At 46.8% G+C, this 13,358-nt stretch overlaps 1 protein-coding gene across 5 annotated transcripts in view; it reads left to right on the top strand.

Annotated features, from left to right (window-relative positions):
- TWF2 (twinfilin actin binding protein 2) overlaps window positions 1-13,358 on the top strand; it is an 87,101-nt gene that overhangs the window by 29,572 nt on the left and 44,171 nt on the right. For all 5 annotated transcript variants that reach the window (XM_043518189.1, XM_043518188.1, XM_043518190.1 and 2 more), the window contains one exon: window positions 128-205. In XM_043518189.1, the coding sequence (XP_043374124.1) occupies window positions 128-205 (78 nt within the window). The remainder of the gene's footprint in view (window positions 1-127; window positions 206-13,358) is intronic.

The raw sequence follows: 13,358 nt of genomic DNA, 5'->3' as shown, positions 1-13,358 counted from the left end.
ACTTAGTTCTTTATTAGTTTTCTCTCTTCCCCCCTCCCCTCACCCCCCCGCCCTTACTTGGTTTGAAGAGCAGAATAACATTTGGTTTGTCTACTAAGTTTGATCACAATGTTTCTGGTTCTTTTAGCCACCACAGAGTTAAAGGACTTTTTTGCCAAGGCCCGGAATGGCTCAATCCGTCTCATCAAAGTCGTCATTGAGGATGGTAAGTTCTGTTTAATTCCACTTCTTTGTGCTTTCTTGTTTTTCCTCCATGGCTGTGGCCGATCCTGCTATAACGGAGAAGACCTTGCTGCTGCTGATGGAAAAAGCCTGCTAGGGGCTCCTGGAATGCAGCCGCTCAGAATAGACTGTGTGGAGTGAACAAGGCTGACATTTTAAAGGAGCAGAATTCTGATACCTTTTTATTTTCTTCAATAGTATCTCTATGGGACCCACTGTGATCCACTTGTTTCCACTGGGGAGAAGTCACTTGTACAGGCAGCCAGTACCGCTTCCCAGTGGCAGTAAGGGGTTCACAGTCTGGCCTGATGCAGTGCTGGTATCTGCTTTGCTGTTCTCTGTCAGGTCTCTTGGATGTTGGGGCTGCATCCTGGCAATATGGCTTTGCTGGTGTAGACTGTTCTGCTTCCCTGGGGCTGTTTGCCAACTGCCCTTGAGCGAATCCAACAGGAAGGAGACCCCCACTGGGTGATGGTGCTCTAGAAACACCGAAGAGAAGGATAACCATCCCAGATGCTGCAGTAATACTGTAAATGGCAGTGCTTTGAACCGTTAGTGTAGCGTCTTTTTCAATGAGGTGACAAGTGGGTATAGAATTGTTCCTAGTCTGGGAGTTTATTCCTTTATTCTGGTGCTTGAGCTTTTCCTCAGCGGTCTTTTTAGTGTAGCTGTGCCTTTAGTCTCTAGAGAGCTTACAGCAGTGGACCTGCATCAATGCAGTGGTGCCGCTGTAAGCTCTCCAGTGTAGCTGTTCGAAGCCAATGGGAGAGAACTCTCCCATCAGCTGAACTACTCCAGCCCTCCACCAGTGGCAGTAGCTATGTTGGTGGGAGAAGCTCTCCTGCCAGCACAGTGCTGTCCACACTGGTGCTTACGTTGGTGTAATTTATGTTGCTCAGGGGTGATTTATTAACTGCCTCCCTCGCCCGCCCCCCGAGGCAGAAGTTATGCCAACATAAGCTGTAGTGTACACCAGTGGTCTCCAAAGTGGGGTGCGCAAGACGATCGATTGGGCGGCGTGGCAGGAGGAGCGCTGCCGGAGGGGGAGTGGAGGGGGGCGGCCCTGAGTCCTCCGGCCTGTGGAGGAGCAGGGGCAGCCGCGCAGCCAGTGGCCGGAGAGAAGCGGCGCTTTGAAGGGGAAAGTGCCGCTTCCCTCCGGCTGCTGGCTGCGCGGCTGCCCCGGCTTCTCCTGAGTCCTGCGGCCCATGCTTTCAGGGCTGCATTCTGAAAGGAGCTTTAGAGCTGCAGCCCAGGGCCCCCTTAGCCCAGGGCCCTAAAGCCCCCCTCCATTCCGGGTGGCCCTGCCGGCTGGGGGAGGGGTGGCGGCTCCCAGAATCGTGGCCATGGGGGTGGTGCTGCGCTGTGCAGAGCCACCTGCACGCTTCCTGCACCAAACAGAAGCTTCCCCAGGTAAATGCACCTCCTGCCTGCCCCTGCCCTGAGCCTCCTTCCTCACCCCCAACCTGAGTGCCCTCCCACACCCTAACTCCCTCCCAGATCCCGCCCTGAGTGCCCGCTGTGTCAGTGTTTAAACCAAGATTTTCAAAAATAATAAAGGATATTCAATCACATTACTCTCTAAAAATATTAATTTTTTTAGTGAGAGCAAAAGTTTTTTATACTGTGAATAAATAAAAAAAATTCTAAAAATAGTTTCCTCTTTCTCATTGTTTTTAATTTCTGGTTTTTGTGTTTTATAATTTACACAATATATTTTACAGTACATGTATAATTTATACATAAATATATATATATTGGAGGTGCGTATATAAATAAATATACATATATTGGAGGTGCGTGCTCAAAAAATTTTTACTGATAAGGGTGCGCGAGACCACTGGTGTAGATATAGCCTCAGAAGAGCAGCATCCCTGAATTTGTTTATACTTAGTGGTGCTGTAGCACTTAGTGAATACGCTACCCGTGCTGAAGGGAGAGCTTCTTGAGAGGCGGTAGCTCAGTTGATGGGAGACGCCCTCCCAACATAGCTCTATCTACGCTGGAGTTCAGTTGGTATAGCTGCCTTGTCCACACTCCTGAGCGGTGTAGTTATACTGACATATGTTTATTGTGGACCAGGGCTGAGTCAGCCCAATGGATGCTTTCTTCTTCCGTGACCTGAAAGAAGCATAGGATAGGGTGAGCAAAAGTCCAGAGCCGTCCTCCACTAGCGTAACCTGGCACAGCTTCACTTTATCAGACTTACAGCTGCCGAGGAGCTAGCCCCAGATGTAGAGATAGTAAGTGAAAGTGTTCACTCAGACCAGATCCTAGACTGCATTTCTTCCTGTCGCAGGGTGTTTTATGGCTTTCCCATCCCCAGTTTCTTGTGCTTTAGGATTTTTTCCAGTTTCTACTCTTTCTATTTTGGGTTAAATTGAGTGGAGCAAATCAGTCTGTGGCATGTTTTATTTTTGGGCTATCAAAAGGTAACTTTCGGTAGCTCACATTTATCAAATAAATAAATGGAACAAGGCACTGATTTGCAGAACCTTTCTGGTAAGTTTTCCATAGCCCTAACTACAATATGTCCCAGAGCCGGCTGCATTACTGATTAGCTGACCATTGTAAAACTTACACTGCAGGTGTTAATCCATGCCAGCCCATCAGCTGCTTGCTAGGGCAGAAGGGCTCAGGGCATGTTTCTCTTTGGGGTGACGGGCAGGCTTGTCTTTGGCTCCATCAGGTGGAAACTTCAGAAATCAGCTGGCGAAAGACTGTCTGTTTATCCTGTAACAAATACAGCAGCATGCATTGTATCTGTGTTCTCTTCTGGCCAGTGCTTTGTATGCTCGATCCCTCAGCATCGCAAGGGCATGTTCTCTGCAGTACTGCCAGGGCATGTGGAAATGCATGAAATCTGCATTGTAGCTCTCAATGAATTTGTGGAGGTAAATGTTAGAGACAGATTCTGTGCCCCACCTCAGCCCCTATGTACTTCTCCATCTGCATAGAGGGGCTGAAAAGAACTGACTCCTGTGGTGTGCACACTGCATAGGGCCACTATAAACAGCCCTATGCTGTCCTCTGTGCAGACCCTAGCATAAGGGGATATGCAAGGGGCAGGAGAGAGCAGGCACATAGCCCTTGGTGCTATATGAGTTGCGCTGCTTAAGTTAGAGCAGCTAGGGTGTACTCAGACTCGCGCAAGGGGCTACTTCCTCCCCCACATCGGAACCTAAGACCCATAAAGCCACCTCTGCACCCCCATTCATGTGTTGAGGGCTTTGCTAGGGTACCTGCTGGAGGTGCTGCACAGAGTTGGACCCGAAGTGCATAATAGGAAACTAACCAGTTACTGCTACCCATGGAGCAGGAGGCATAATGAACTTGCGTCCACTCAGTTCTGTTTTGCTTTCTCTTGCATAGATTATCATACCCAGATATACCAGGATGTTCCATCATCCCCTTCGCCCTCTCCTGTGTGAGTCAGTCTCTCTCTCTCTCTCTCTCTCTCTCTCTGCTTGGTGCTAATTTTGTATCCTTTCCATGCTGGGTGAGGGACTAGTGCAAGTCATGCTTGTAATGTTGAGCAGATCCTGCTTGCTTCCGTGTACCCTAGCATTTTGCAATACCCAGGGATTTTCCAGGTAGAGGCTGGACGTTGGGTACAACAGGAAGGACAGTCTTGTGACTAAACCACGGGTTGGAAGTCAGGCGTTCCAAGTTCTGTTCCAGCTCTGTCACTGACTCACTGTGACTTTGGGCAGAGTCACTTGGGGCCTGATTTTCAGAAGTTATGATCGCCCACCCCTTTAGAGTAATTAGTAGGAGCTGAGAGTTCTTGGCATCTTTGAAAATAAAGCTCTTAATCTCTGAGCTTCAGTTTCCTCCTCGGTAACAAGGGATAATCCTTGCCTGGCTCATGGGGCTCTTGGTAAGATTAATTCAGTAAGGTTTATGCATAAGCAGGGTGCCCTCTCTTTCCCCCTCAGTGCAGCTGATTCAGTGTTGGATTATTTGCAACTGGTGATCTCAGTAAGGATATGTTCATCACCACTCATGAGAGCCGTACTCATGTTGTCTCTGCAGAGACCAAATGGGATATCTTCATCTGCACGACGTGTTGCTGTAGAACTTGAGGACTGCATGGGAGGATTTAACTGTGATCGCCCCTTATCTACAGGGCAGGAGTTCTGGTTTTCCTGTGTGAATCTTCCCATGATTATTTTTGTGGGGGACATTTTGTATAGCCCAAGCTCCCAACAGTAGAGAGGGGAATAGGTGTAGACCATGGGACTTGGCATCAGATCAACAGAGATTGTGTAGAATTGCTAGCAACTAACCTGGAATGATCATCAGTCCTTAAATTGTGTGTGGCTCTCGTAGTACAGCAGAGGAAATCAGCAAATGGCTTTTTACCCATCAGAAATGCTGGACTCTGTCTGAACAGGATAGTCACAGGAAATGCAGGGACCTATTTAACCGGTTTACTAGGAGTTGTTGGGATAGAAGGTAAATTGAGGGATAATAGCACTTGGCTCTAGCAATGAATTTCACTAGATCAAAGCACAATAGTGGCAAGACGCACTGATGAAGGTATGATTGCTGCAGTTGAGTCCTTCTAGTGAGCCAGTGCTCTGATACTGGGTTTGACTCTTGCACTGAAGACAGCCTCTTCAATTCTCTTAAGGAGTCAGAAAGGGGGAGCTCCTGCAATGAGGAAAGATGAGCTAGTGGTTGAGATGCTGGCCTGGATCGTGGGAGACCCAGATTGAATTGCTGCTCGGCCACTGACTCCCTGTCTGACCTTATGGCAAATCACTTCCTCTGTCCATGTGGGAAACTCGGGCATAATGGGGCTAGCAGCACTGCACTGCCTCACTGGGGACTCTTGAGGATAAAAAATTAAATGGTGAGGTGCTACAGTACTGGAGGCCTAGGATATCTAGGGTGTTCTTCGGTCTAGATTTCCCTTTTTTGAAAGTGATACCTTCGAGATAACCGGAGGCCATATTCCATTATTCTGTTTTCCTGTTCTGCATATGTAGGGAGAGCAGAATAAGAGGATTGAGATCTACTGTGTGGATCTGAGAGGAGAGTTGGGCCCTAAATGGGAGTTGGCATAGGGGAAAGGGGAAGGGAGGAGGCTGAGGATGGGGTATTACATCTTCGGTTGAAATACCATTCCAAGTGTGTCTGCATCATGAATGGCGTCTGAGTTACCAGATTTGGGAGAAGGGAGTGTATTAGAAAACCAGCCCATGGCTATCATGAGCACATACACTGCAATGATGCTTATTTAAAAATATGTATGCTCCATTCATCTTTGGTTCGAAAGCTGGCAAATGAGTAATGAAAGCAGGCACATTCAGTTATTCTGTCATAGGCTGGCATTGCTGAGCTGGCCTGAAATTAAATGGACACATTAGCAGAGAAACGGATTGATATGGTGCCAGGCTGACCCTGCCTGCCTATGTCCACCATCCCCCTCTCTACCTAGCCAACCCTGAGGCTGGGCAGCTGACAATACTATTCCCCAGCTGAGTGTTTCATGCTGCAAAGTTAGAACTTTCCACTCATTGCCTCTTTGAACTTGATTGCAAGCAGCCAGCTCCTTTGGGGTTGGCTGTCAAATCACGTTTGCTATTCTAAGGGTTAGATCAGTGATTCTCAACCTATTTACTGTTGCAGGCTGCATATGCAGCTCTCTCTGTTATGTGGGCCACATCCACACAAAATATATATAATATGCTACCTGTATGGCCCTCAGGATGCACATGGGCCACAGCTGTGTGCTGATTAAGCCGCAAATGGCCTGCAGATTGAGAGCTACTGGGCTAGATGGAAGATGCTGAGACACTTTCTGGTTTTATGAAAGTTAATTTTATTGCAAAGCATTTTTGTATCACTGCAGGTTCTGCTTGGATTGCTTCTAGGTGTTGGTAGAAATCCACACTCTACCTAAAGTCTTACACTGACACTGGCTGTCCTATTCGAGGTATAATAATACTTCGTTTCAGAGTGGTAGCCGTGTTAGTCTGTATCAGCAAAAAGAATGAGGAATACTTGTGGCACCTTAGAGACTAACAAATTATTTGGGCATAAGTTTTCGTGGGCTAAACCCCACTTCATCAGATGCATGCAGTGGGAAATACAGTAGGAAGATTATATACATACACATACACATTGTGTGCGTGTGTGTGTGTGTGTAATCTTCCTACTGTATTTTCCACTGCATGCATCTGATGAAGTGGGGTTTAGCCCACGAAAGCTTATGCCCAAATAAATTTGTTAGTCTCTAAGGTGCCACAAGTACTCCTTTTTCTTTTTAATAGTACTTAGTGTTTGCCTGGAACTTCTCATCTTCAAGAAGTGTCCAGCACCCTGTGCAATAGGTAGGTTTAAGTTAGCCACTCACCACAGTAGCTCTGAGCACAGCAGTATTGGGTAATACTAGTAATGCCCCAAAGAGCTCTCCACTCCCTGCCTCTTGGACAATTCTATGCTTTTTTGGAAACAGGGAGTTTGAGGCAGAGAGGTTGTGATTTGCCCAAGGTCTGCGTCAGATCCAGGGTTAGAGTTTGGGAGTCCCTGCATCCTGGGCCTTTGCTTGGAACACCAGGCAGGATGGCTCCAGAGACTGTCGTGAGACTCATGACTTCTCTTTATGGTGTTCTCCTGCCACTGTTCTGAGGTCTGTCCGTCGTCCTGCAGACATCGCTGCAGAACAGCAGCCCAGCTCAGTTGCAGGAGACCGAAGCTGTGGACAGTCTGCCTTTTAAGGTAATTAAAAGTGAAGCAGCCTGCTAATGGCTATTCTGTGAGCAAACCTAAAAGGGGTCAGGAAGCAAAGCACTTCCCAAATGTAAATAGCATGCTGTGTAATGGATTAGGCTTTCAGAAAAATGTCTAGCCTCTGCAGACCTCTCCCCAGCTGAGTCATGCAGTAGTTGGGGGTGGTTGAGGAGGCATCTTTATTTATTATTTCTCACATCTCCACAGACCCTGGGCTTTAAGCTTGGCACGGTTAAATTCTATCCCAGCTGCCTCTCCTGTTCTTGTTCCATCTGCCTTCTAGCGCCATTGCAATGCTTCTTGATCAAAGTTTTATCGTTCCCCAGAGCCTGATCTGTTGGAAGTTGAAATCTTTCCGAATGTTGCACTGCTCCATTTGAACAGTCACTTGTGATGTATTTTAAGAGCTGTCACTGCAGAAATGGTTGGCCAAAATAATAGAATCCTTGTCACTAGAGACCAGCTGTAGCAAAATGACAAGCCCAAGGAAGCAGGACTAGGGAAGGAAATCTGGGGATGAGTTTGTGTGAAGCAGTGGGGAGCATGTGAAGTTGAGAAGTGAGTGTTGGGGGAGGGAAGCAAGTGGTGGTGAGGGCAGTGGGCAAAGGGAGAACCCTCCTCTGCCCCAGGGAAAACCCTGGCATGTTTTTTTAAGGAAGTAAAGTTTATTTTACTTATGTGATCTAGAAGCACCACTTGGTATAGTCATGACTGTTAGTAGTCATTGAACACAGAGCTCCAGTTCACGCTAACAGTAGGAAAACTAGGAGGAAGCCAGGACAATAAAGTCTCGCTAGGCATGAAATGACAGGGGGTCAGTCTCCTATTTCTTTTTCGAATAGATACATTGACTGCAAAACCCACTGTAGCCTTGAGATCAGACAAACCTGTGACCCTGACAGAAATTCAAGCTGACTTTCAGTTCCTGCTCATGGAGGTTCCTTGGTTCTGGTGTCGATGCTGTTTTCCAGGGAGAAAAGAAGCAGATCTTCCAGCCGACTTAAGATCTGGACCTGGAGGTTCTGGACAAAAACGCTAAGGGATCTAGGTTGTTTCAAGCTCTGTTTGAAGTTGATTCTTAAGGAACTCAAAGTAAATCAGCATTGCCACAGAATGAACTGGAACATGTGTGAGATCGCAGGAGACGCAGCAGAAGAGGCAAAGCAACTGTCAGCCACTCATTTATCCCAGTTGGAGGAATCCATTGTGCCCTATTACTTTAGCTTTTGTGGGAGCACATGTCCCCTTCCCACTCCCCCAGTTTTATTTTTAAATACTTTGTCTATCCCTTTACCTGCCTGCCAGCCAGTAGGGCAGCAGGTCACTGCTATCCCTGCTGAATTCTGTGCCTGTTCTTCCAAGGGTTAAAATGCTTAACATTAGTTTCCCCCCAATCCAAGATGCAAGTAATTGTAGCAAGAGGATGCATAATGAGGCTTTAACTCTGAACTTGCTCTGAGAGAGTCAGAGGTATTGCTAAAGCAGGGGTTGGCAATCTTTCAAAAGTGGTGTGCTGAGTCTTCATTTAATCACTCTAATTTAAGATTTGAGTGCCAGTAATACCTTCCAACATTTTTAGAAGGTCTTTCTATAATTTTTATAATATATAACTAAACTGTTGTTGTATGTAAAGTAAATAAGGTTTTTAAAATGTTTAAGAAGCTTCATTTAAAATTAAAATGCAGAGCCCCCCGGACCAGTGGCCAGAACCCGGGCAGTGTGAGTGCTACTGAAAATCAGCTTGTGTGCTGCAGGTTGCCTATCCCGGCCTAAAGCTAACTGGCTTGTTTCTCTCCATCCACAGCTACCGCAGTGCAGCTCTCTTGACTGGGTGCAGACAGACTAGCTCATGCTCGGTGACTTGGGGGGAAGGAGTGATCAGCATTTAAGCAGCCAGACTCTGTTCCTGGCCCTAGGAACAATGTGTGAGAGGAATGTGCTGTGCTGGAGTGGTGTGAGTCAGCACCCAGTGATACGTGGCAGAGCCGCTGCTGCTCAGCTGTGTATGCCTCTTGTAAAATGTTAACAAATGGCTGCTTCCCAGGTTAGGACACCTGCAGAGATCTCTGCTCTGCCAGGGGACATTGGTTGTTCCTCATGGTAATTGAGTGATGGGTTAATTTTCTATCTCTAATTCCTCTTGCTTCATGGAACCTGCTCTCCAGAGTCCAGTGCAGGATTGCTCTCTAAGGCACATCTTCTTGCTTATCCAGTCTAGTTTTAAATGTTACAAACCACATAAAAAGAAAAGGAGTACTTGTGGCACCTTAGAGACTAACAAATTTATTTGAGCATAAGCTTTATTTGAGCATCGGATGCATCCGATGAAGTGAGCTGTAGCTCACAAAAGCTTATGCTCAAATAAATTTTAGTCTCTAAGGTGCCACAAGTACTCCTTTTCTTTTTGTGAATATAGACTAACACGGCTGCTACTCTGAAACCACATAAAGAGACATCTGCCTAGTTTTCCCTGTAGGGCCCCAGATTTTCATTTCAAAGTGTGAAATGTTTGTTCAAGTCACATGGCTCCGGTGATAGAAAGTGAGAGTATATCCATGTAGCTAGGATGTGTTTGAAACTCAGTTGAAACAGGCTGAGGTGTGCTGATGGGTATCGTTGGGGAAGCCTGAGAGGCAACCTGTGTGTAGACGAGAAGTGGAAAGTGCATGATAAATGTGGGCTGACTGCCAGGTAGAGTTCTTTAACGGCTTTGATCCAAATTGCCTAACATGTGCTCTGTGTTCCCTGGGAGCAAACAGTGCTGTGGAGCATCGCAGCGAAGGCACTGAATGTTTGGGAGTGAAAAGGCAAAAGGAATGGTGAATGTACACATGACCAGAACTGTTCTGCTTAGTCTTCACCTGCACAATTACTCTTCCATTCACAGCACACAATTACTGGACAGAAAAACCCTCTGGTCTCTGAACTACGCATGTCTTGCGTGAGGCAGAAGCTGGCATTAATTGCACCGGGCGGTGGTGGGGAGAGAGTGTACTTCGGCATCTTGTCTAAATGTTTCTTGACCCTAACAAATGTGCTGGCAAGTGTCCTGGTTTTATTTTTTAATGCCATCTGGCTTCCACTGCTTCCCTGGGGTTTGCTGGCAACCCACAAGTTACTCCTGTTGTCTGAAGATTTTCCTGACCTTCACCTGCTCCACTGCCCCGGTCCTGTTTGGTTTCTTCCCTCCCAGCTATAACCTGTTGTTTACAGAGGTGGGAACAGGGTATTTCACTATTATTTATTTAGCATTTTGTTAATAGTAGGGTTGCCAACCCTCCAGGATTGGCCTGGAGGCTCCCAGAATCTGCATTGATCTCCCAGTGACTATTGAAAACAATCTGGGAGATTTTAATAGGATATATTAAGAAAATGACATTGTCATGTTGCGGGGAGGGGGGGATGGGAATCTTCTGGAATAACTTCAGAGTTGGCAACCCTAGTTAATACCCACCTGTTGGCTTCCATTTCTCCAGGCAAGGCTCTAGTAGTGAACATTGTACTGAGGGGATGAGGTTCAAATCCTCTCTGTAAGAATCAGCGCAATTAATTGCCTACTTTTGCCAAGCCATGGGCCCAGGGTGGAGCCATGCAACCTTTAGCTCAATAGCAGAGCTTTTCTGCAGCTAGGGGTTGGAAGGAAGGAGATGGGGAGCTGCCAGTCTGGGAGGTGGAAGGAGCTATTTAACTCTGAGGCCCAGTGAGTCACGAAATCATGCAGTGTCCTAGCCCTAAGAGTCAGTTCTCATTTTTTTGATCTAGTTTTGTGCCTCTCTCTTTAGACTGTAGCGAACTTAAGAGAAGAGGAAAGCTTTTAAAGCTGAGAAAGGAACAAAGATGATGGTATGGATTTGCATGGCAAATCATCCCATTAGTTAGGGTAGCAACTGAAGGGAGCACGGTAAATAGCGGAAGATGAGTGATGCATCAGACTGCAGCAGTGGTAGAGACTCCAGCGGCAGCAAAGGCAAACTGGCACAGCAGTCTGAAATTAGCATGAGCATTGTTAAAACATCAAAGCAGAGAGAGAGAGAGTTTAAAGGAAACCGGTTTGTCAACAGTCACACCTATGGATTAATCTGATCAAATGTGCAGATGCTCCTCAAATGCATCTCTCTGGTCGCTTGCATGCAAAGCGACTCGATTTACATACCTATTTGTAACAGTTGTGCAGTGCACATTGGGTAGATGGTTGCATGTGCAGAATTTAGAAAATCACACCTACTGTTGGTTAATTTTGCAAAGAAATTTAAAATGCTGCCCTAGCAGGCGATTATTTATTCTAGGCCATTTCAGGTTGATGAGTTAATCTCTCCTTTTCTTCCTAAAATACTTCACCAGAGCAACACTTGCAGAATAAACCCTTTAATAGTAAGTGCAGTAGCTACTTGCTGATCAGTGATGCAAGGATTGATATTTTTTTTTAAGTACATTTCAGATCTTGTGAATCTGAGGGCTATATGTTGTGCTAGTTTGAAGCTAAAATACACCAAAGAAAATCACTTATTGATTTATCAGTTTTTCTTGTCTGTCTGTTTCAACAGCGTGTTTAAATGCTCACTGGCAATTCCTAAAGGTGAGACAAGGATCAGGGACAGCGTGACTTCTGAATAGCTGGAAGTCAGTGCAATCTTGTTTGTCCCCAAAATCCATCCAGTAGAAACAAGGATTAATAGAAACAGAGGGTGAGATATTAGGAAACGCTCAGCATCCACGTAGCTCTGCTGCCCTAGAAGTCGAGGGGAGTTTTACCATTGACTTCAATGGGAGCAAAGTTCGGCCAATGCTGAGCGCTTTAGGGAATTGCACCTGAAATATTTTCTCTTCTTGACACTGGCAATCGTGTATTGGTGAGATCAGGGCTCCTAAGGAAACTGACTTGTAATGCACTGTTCTCCCTGACCAGATTTCCTGTGGTTTAGTTTCCTTTCAAGCCTGGAAATGCCCATGTTTGACGGGTGCCTTGGAGGGTGCGGGAGCCCTGGGAATGGCTCCCTGTCAGCTTCTTCTTCAGGATTGTGTCTGCTCCCTAAACACTTGGAGCTTCAGGCTAGTCTATGCTACATCTGTAACTGCACCAGGGGATTCAATTCCAACACTGTTGTCCCCTGCCCGGTTACTGAATGGTGAAAGTGGCCTTGTAGATGGGACTGAGGTGTCCCTGGAATCAGAAGTTCATTGTTAAGTCCCAGCCCCTTTACAACTTCTAATCGTGTTCCTGCCTGTTCGCACTTGCAGAGCCAGCAGGACCTCACTTGACTGATGGAGCTACCTGTCCAGAGAGTTGGTCTGCAAATGAAAGGGGAAAAATTGCCCCCTGCAACCTATTTTTCTGGCGAGAGAAAGGCAGACAAGGGATCCTACATACTCAGTCCCCTCCGAATCTTGAGCTGCCCAGTGGGTGTCTGTCCCTTCACCTCTGCGTATCTGGAGTTTGGAGATGCTCCCTGTAACCCAAATGGCAGGTGCCTCTTGTCTGCTGTTACCATCCTGTAGGTAAGGCTAGGAGGGGCAGATGTGACGCAGAGGTGAAAGGACAAGGAGGGAGGGAGAAGGTTGAACAAACAGCCAATCAGCACTTGGCAGAGAGAGTTTTGTGACTGTCCAGAGGACCTTGCTTTGGCTGCTGCTTCTCCTACTGGCTGGAGTCTCTGGCCTCATGTCAGGTTCGCTCACTGCCCAAACTGGCTGCATTCCTGAAAATCATGGGCCTGGCTCCCATGGATTTCAGTGGGCCCTGGATCAGGCTCTGTGACGGGACGGTCTTTAACCTGAGACACATACAGCACACTGGCTAGCACTGGTGATCTTCTGTCTCTGATCTATTCTCGTGTGCCCAGGTAGTTTTCTTGGCTGCTGTTACAGGGTGTGAGTGCTGTCAGTACTTGTGCTTGTCTTCTTTGCCTGAGGTTATGGCTGGCTGCTGTTGGAAGAGAACCCTTTCTCTTCAGCATTTTCAATCTCTCTATTCTCCTTCTGAGTTAATGCAAAATTTTTCAGAATATTTGGCATCTCCTCATGGAACCAGCAGAAGTAGTCAAAGGGACACTGTCCAACTGAAAAACCACCTTCCCAGCTGAAAGTTCTGTACCCTAGATCGCTATAACAGAAAGGGATTCTTTGAATTTGTGTGTTTGCCAGTCCTTTGTGTATCGTTCATTTCGCTGGTGATGCTCACTTGCACTGTCTCTCCTGCGCTAGCGTCATGACCTTGCTCTTGTGTGCTGCTCCGTGGGAATTTACAGGCATGCTGGGCCCCAGTCGCTGTGAAAAGGGCTTCACATCAACAATTGCTGCAGAGCTGAAATGGAGGAGGTTGAGGGCGGGGATGTGCCCAGAGAGGATGTAGGGCCAGACTTGAGTATATTGACCTGCTTTCAGTCCCTTCCAAAGGAGCA

This window comes from Dermochelys coriacea, chromosome 7 (genome assembly GCF_009764565.3).
Source record: "Dermochelys coriacea isolate rDerCor1 chromosome 7, rDerCor1.pri.v4, whole genome shotgun sequence".
In the NCBI taxonomy this organism is placed as follows: Eukaryota; Metazoa; Chordata; order Testudines; family Dermochelyidae; genus Dermochelys; species Dermochelys coriacea.
Note: the sequence above shows the minus strand (reverse complement) of the source record. Positions and strands in the feature narration are given on the sequence as shown.